The following is a 6,368-nucleotide window of genomic DNA, read 5'->3' on the forward strand; positions in this document are numbered from 1 at the left end:
ACTTCTTTTGCTTATGCTCAGATTCTAGAACTGGCCTCTTTTGGAAGACCATTATCTTATGAAAGTTACTACTATGTCTTATAGGACTTGAATAAGGCCACCATTACAAACACAGAGCTAAAAATGTTCTTCATGGGAGTTTTCTTGTCACTCTAGTCTAGAAAACTGTTATCAAAACAATTTAGTCATGTATACCACCTGGAAACTTAAAGACATCTGTGATAGGCTTGAATTATCTAGAAAACAAAGATAGGGTGGTCTAACGTCCTTAAGAAATGTCAGAGGTTGTCGTTTACCCCAAAATAAATGTCAGAGAAAAGAAATTAACAGCATCAACAAATAAACACACTGACACATTTTTTCTCTTAATTATCAGCAGTCAATACATAATGTACAAGGTACCAACTGTAATTGTGATCAGAGTGTGTAGCGATATATATTGCTAGTCCTCTGGCACCATACTCGAAGTGTTTCTGATGCTGAGGCACTTTCAGTTGAATAGTTATGGGGAATATACTTTGTAGCAGTAATTATCTCCTGAACTGCAATGCGCTTTTGTTCTCTATACTGCAAGTCTTCAATCACTTTCCTCACTTCACACATAGTTGTCAAGAGCCACCCAACTGCAAAAAAATAATTCCAAACAAACTGTTAAAGATGGGCAATGTTGAAAAATAATTAGATCTCTAAAGCAATTTTAAAAACTTAGACCTCTAATACACTTTTACAACATGATATTTTAAAATTGCTATAGAAACTTGAATCTGTGACTCTGTGTATTTATATTTGGTATCCTCTTAAGTATTTTTTATAAAAATAAGCAAAATACATTTATCAGTTAAACTGGGATATAGGCTTCTAGTCTGAAGTCTTTATTTGTAACATAAATTTTAAATAGTGATTATAATTTATAAATCATATTTCAAACTACTAATCAGTGCCCAGAAAAACACATTTTAATTATTTTGATCATATGCGATATATTGCTAACATCGGGACATATAAGAGGATGCCAATATTTAAGTGATGATAGCTCAGTACTTCAGCATACAATTATCTCACAGCTTTTTAAAACATTAATTTTATTTATTTTTATTTTATGTGTGTGAATATTTGTCATGTAAATGTACTACATGCGTGCAGTGCACACAGAGATGAGATGAGGGCATCAGATTCCCTGGAACTGGAGTTACAGATAGTTATTAGTCATCACATAGGTGCTGGAAACTGAACCCATTTCCTCTCAAAGAATAGCTAGTACTCTTAACCACTGAGCCATCTCTTTAAGCCCATCTCATACCGTTTTCTAAAAAGATTATACTTATGTTAAGTTTTTTGACTGCTCTATATTTACTCTCCTTAAAAGTAAATTCATGTTAAACCTCTCAACAGCAACTCAATTCCAAAATCAACACATTTACTTTGGTATCGTTTTTCATTTAAAATTAACACTCAATTTTGTTATACACTATATATTATCGTGCAAGAAAAGCATAATATAGTTGTCAGCAACTGGATATCGAATTGTACAGTGCCTCATTTTTACATCTTCCGTCTTTCTACACAATGTCATACAAGGTCTACTAAAATCAAAATATTAACCTTTAAGAGGCACACGCATTTTAGGTCTACTTTTGAACAAAGTTTGTCACTAAGTTTTGCTACACATGGGGGGGTCACCCCGAAAGAAAATATACATTACTAATCAAAATAGCATATCCTAAATTTGTAGCATATAACAGAGGAACCACCAATTATAACAATACCTTTAACAGAACGACTATAGTTGAAAAATGTCTCTGGCACCGGTGGGTAGGAGTAATATCCACCAATAACAGTATCATTTACTTCTTCCGATTCACTTCTTGTTTTAAACCACTGAAAAAATTTTTTAACCTTCTGTTCATATGTATACGGTTGGCTTTTTTGACCTCCTTGCAAGAAGGGTGAAATGCAAATAAACAAAACAAACAAAAACAGAATGACAACAAAAACAACAAAAGAGAAATAAAAAGGTCACTGTAGTAAATTGTATGGCTATTTCATGTAAATGTTTAACATTAAAACAGTAATATCATAAAAAAAAGTCAATTTTACTTATTTACTACTTTGCAGCATGTAATTATCCAAAGAGAGTAAAAACAGCCAAAGAAAATCACAAATATCAGAACTTGAATGTACTTAAAACTGTAACTGTCTATAGGATATTAAAAATCACACAGGGGAAGAAAACAACGAGCTCTATTCTTCCAACTCATCAAAATGGTTGGCATCCTCTGAGAAGCTGATTTTTAGGTCACTTATTTATTTGGAAGTATGGTGTCCTGTAAGAACTAAACTGTTCGGGATTTAAAATCATGTTCTTAAGACAGTCTTAAAAATGGCAAATTTACAAGAGATGTTGTTAATATTTACAAATATGGTACTAGCAAATATATATGTTATTCATTTTCTAAAGTTCTTTAGATAAATATCTTAATTTCCAGCAAGGCAGCACTCTGGTAAATGCCTCATTCCGTGTTCTCCCTTTACTCTTTCAGTTGGAAATTTTTACGTTATTGGTTTTTAGGGTAACACAGAAAAGTAATGCGCAGTTGTGCCTCAGTAGTTGTGCCTCAGTAGTTGTCGAGAATTGATTCCAATCATGACCCTGGCAGATGCAAAAATCTGTAGATGTTCAAGTCCTTTACATAATGTAGCACAGTATGTGGAAGTAACCAATGCATATCTTCCTGTATAATTTTTAATAATCTCTGGGTTATTTATAATACTTAAAATAATGCATATATATGTAAATGTTATATTGCTCAAGGAACAAAGGAAAAACATTTGTACATATTTAGCACATAAACAAAATTTTCAAATATTTGTGATCCGATGTTAACTGAATTTATGGATATGGAACGCCACAAATATGGATGGCCTAATTTACCTGTAGACTAACTGTGAGACTTATTTATATAAATTCAATGTGAAATCTTGGGGCCAAAATTTGACACTCATTTTTATTTCATACAATGTTAAAACGATATTAACTGATCACTTCTAAGCTTTTTGGATGGGTTCAAGTGTAAAAATCATGTTGAATCTGCAACCAATCCTAAGAGTCTTCCATGTAGCAAGCAATACCTATTCTTTACATCAAGTAGAAATTAAAGTTAACCAAGTGACATGAATGCAATTTTTCAATGGGCCATAAAATCATTTCCTTGATCAAACGTAAACTAAAGATGATCTATTTCATGGGCCAAATATTCTTTGTTAAAATATTTTCTATCAATAATGAGGTCAAAATTAAGCTATCCTGAAATGTTATAAGGTGAAAGCTAATATGTAGTAATGGGTACTAGTAAAAAGACAATATATTACATTTTCAATACAGAATACATAATTTACTCACCAATAATAAACATTCGGCTCTCGTTTGTAGTGGTGAGGTAAAGCAGTCTAGGTACCTGAATGTTTCTTCTAACAACTTTCAACTGGGTACATACAAAATATGCCACTGTAGAAAGTAAAAATACTTGTGAAATTACTTTTGCATTTCAAAGAGGAGGATCTGACATAATGCTTGTCAAACAAAGGACTGCAGGAATCAGAAAGAACTGTTAAGATACAAATTTAGATTTACTAGGTGTAGAGCTGGCATGGGATTCTGCATTTTTGTAAGATACTGGGTATTCTCTTGCTGTCTGTCCTTTGACCAAAATTATATCAAAAGGTATCTGAAACTAGCTAGCTAGTCTATTCTTTTTCTGTTTTTGTTTTTGTTTTTTTTTTAAGCCAGATGTCTTTCTTTTGGAAAGTACAGGGACTTTGAGTAAGTGAAGAGTTTCTTTATTGTGTTGATGCTGAGCACAGGGTTATTACAGCTGGGAAGCACAAGTGAATTTTCTCTTTTTTATTATTAGTGTTATGAAACAGGCCGTATTACAAAAAACAGCCTAAAGATTTAACATAATCCCCACAAAGATTTTAATGCCATTTTTCATAGAGGTAGAAAAAAATCCCTGAATTAGCATGTAAGCACCAGAGATCTTAGACAGTCAAGGCAATCTGGAGCAAAAAGAATGATGCTGAAGGAATCACATCTGATTTTCAATTATACTACAGAGCCATAGAAGCAAAAGCATCAAAACACTAGCATAAAATAGACACAGATCAGTAGAATAGAGAAATAAAACTACACAGCTACATCCAACTGATCATCAACATAGGTGCCAAAATGTACAAGGTCTATGATTTCCCTCTTAGAAATATTAGAACATTTAAAAATGTTTTATTTATTATTTTTATTTTATGTGTACAAATATATTGCCTGCATGTATATAAGTTAGGCCCATGTTGTGCAATGTAGTGGAGGTCAGAAGAAAGCATTGGATTTCCCTGGAACTGGAGTTAAGGACGGTTCTTAGCTGCCATGTGGGTACTGGGAATCGAACCTGGGTCCTCAGCCAGAGCAGTCAGTGCTCTTAACCACTGAGTCATCTCTCCAACCCCCAGAATTATTAGAACTTTTTAAGTTCTAATATTCTTTATAAAAAGAATTGACTGTCCACGTTTATCTTTATTGAATCTTAAGCTGTTTTATGTGTGCAATTCTAACCATGAGAACTGATAAGAAGATCTGTTTTCTGAAAATCTGGTTTAAATTCCAGGATAACTCTTGAACAGACAGGATGGTGATTAATATCTACAATATTAAATATGTTAATATGGAAAAGATTTCAACATGTTTTTAGGTGACTAATGGTTTTCAGACTGCTAACTCAATGTGATGTCACTGTTCTGAGTTAGATCATTCTATTATTTTTAAGTTCACATTGTTATTTCCCAAAAATAAAAAGATAAAAATATTGAGTACTTGGGTAAATATTTTCAAAGACTTCTGGCTGAGATGTAGAAAACAGTTCCACTATAAACGGTTGCTCTGAAGTCCCATCAGCGATGTGAATCCAACTATATGACCAATAATCTTCACTGTTTTCTATGTGCATAGAATATTTAAATAAGTAAAGATAGCTTGTTAGATGCATATAAGCACAAAACGATTATTCACTGAAATATACTTTTATCAGTTTCAAATTTAAAACCTTACCTTTCTTTTTTGATCTTTGGACCCTCCCTACAAAGGATAACACACCAATCACATCACAGATAGCATTTTCTGGCATATCTTCCAATTCTGATCTAAAAAAGTAAAATAGATTTCATATCATTAAACAGTAACAAAGCATTTTTCAATAATAATGAAAATGTATATATGTATAACTGGTACACCTTAATTTAGGGTAGATTTGGAGCAAGTTAACCCATTGCTTTCTAGTTACTAACAATTGAAGATTAATATTTAAGAAATTTTACAAGGGACTAGTTTACCTTGTGGTAAATCGGTGTCTGAGTTTTGGCAATTTCCATTCTAGTTTCAACTAATTTTCTGGAATGATAATTATATTCGTTGGAGGATCTCGAAGATTCAGGCAGATTTCTGTAAAACAAACATAATATTTTAATATATTACTTGAAATACTAAGGAATATATAGTGAGTAAATTACAGAGAAAAACAACAGACTGAACACTTTTGTACCTATCACTAAACCCAAGATAAAGGTCATTATCGGTGACCTGCTACCTCTTTATAGTATTGACTTTTCTCCCTGCCAAAGTGCAACCATATCTTGAATTTTGTGTTTCAGCATTTCCTTAATGTGAAACATATTTTACCCCATATGTGTTTTTGCCAAAACAAAATTCTCCCTTTTTTGTGTGATTACTATTATTATTATTATTATTATTATTATTATTATTATTTAGGTCTTTTTGAGACAGGGTCTCCCTGTAGCCCCAGCTGGCCTGGAACTCACTGTGTAGACCAGACATGCCTTGAACTCACAGAGAACCACCGGCCTCTGCCTCCCAAGTATGATTTTTATATGTTTATTTGTTTTGTTATTGCTGTTGAGACAGTCTCCTAGTAGCTCCAGCTGGCCTGATCTTGCTATGTAGACTACATGGGACTCAATCTCACAGAGATCTGCCTGCCTCTGCCTCTGAGGAGTGCTGGGATTAAAGGCAGCATGGGTTACCAGGGCAGGCTATACAAAATACTGTCTTGTTTTATTTTTGAACTTCATACATATGGTTTTCTAGAATTATCTTTTCCAGCACAGAATATTACTAAAATTTATTCCATGTTAGCTTTGTATGTTTTTCATTTTAACTGAATAATATCCTAGTATGATTAAATAGTAAAATTTAAGCATCTATTATTGTGTTGATGGCTATCTGGGTTATCTCCATGTTTAAAAATATAAAAATATAAAATATAGTCTTTCTATGCACACAAGCAAGAGTTTTCCTAATCTAT

At 32.7% G+C, this 6,368-nt stretch overlaps 1 protein-coding gene across 1 annotated transcript in view; it reads right to left on the bottom strand.

Annotated features, from left to right (window-relative positions):
* Radx (RPA1 related single stranded DNA binding protein, X-linked) overlaps nucleotides 1-6,368 on the bottom strand; it is a 64,141-nt gene that overhangs the window by 41,794 nt on the left and 15,979 nt on the right. Inside the window, 6 exon segments of the mRNA XM_008852999.1 lie at nucleotides 463-623; nucleotides 1,767-1,931; nucleotides 3,401-3,505; nucleotides 4,865-4,987; nucleotides 5,099-5,190; nucleotides 5,380-5,488. Of these exon segments, the coding sequence (XP_008851221.1) occupies nucleotides 463-623; nucleotides 1,767-1,931; nucleotides 3,401-3,505; nucleotides 4,865-4,987; nucleotides 5,099-5,190; nucleotides 5,380-5,488 (755 nt within the window).

Source organism: Nannospalax galili, unplaced genomic scaffold, assembly GCF_000622305.1.
Source record: "Nannospalax galili isolate Female #2095 unplaced genomic scaffold, S.galili_v1.0 scaffold25, whole genome shotgun sequence".
In the NCBI taxonomy this organism is placed as follows: domain Eukaryota; kingdom Metazoa; phylum Chordata; class Mammalia; order Rodentia; family Spalacidae; genus Nannospalax; species Nannospalax galili.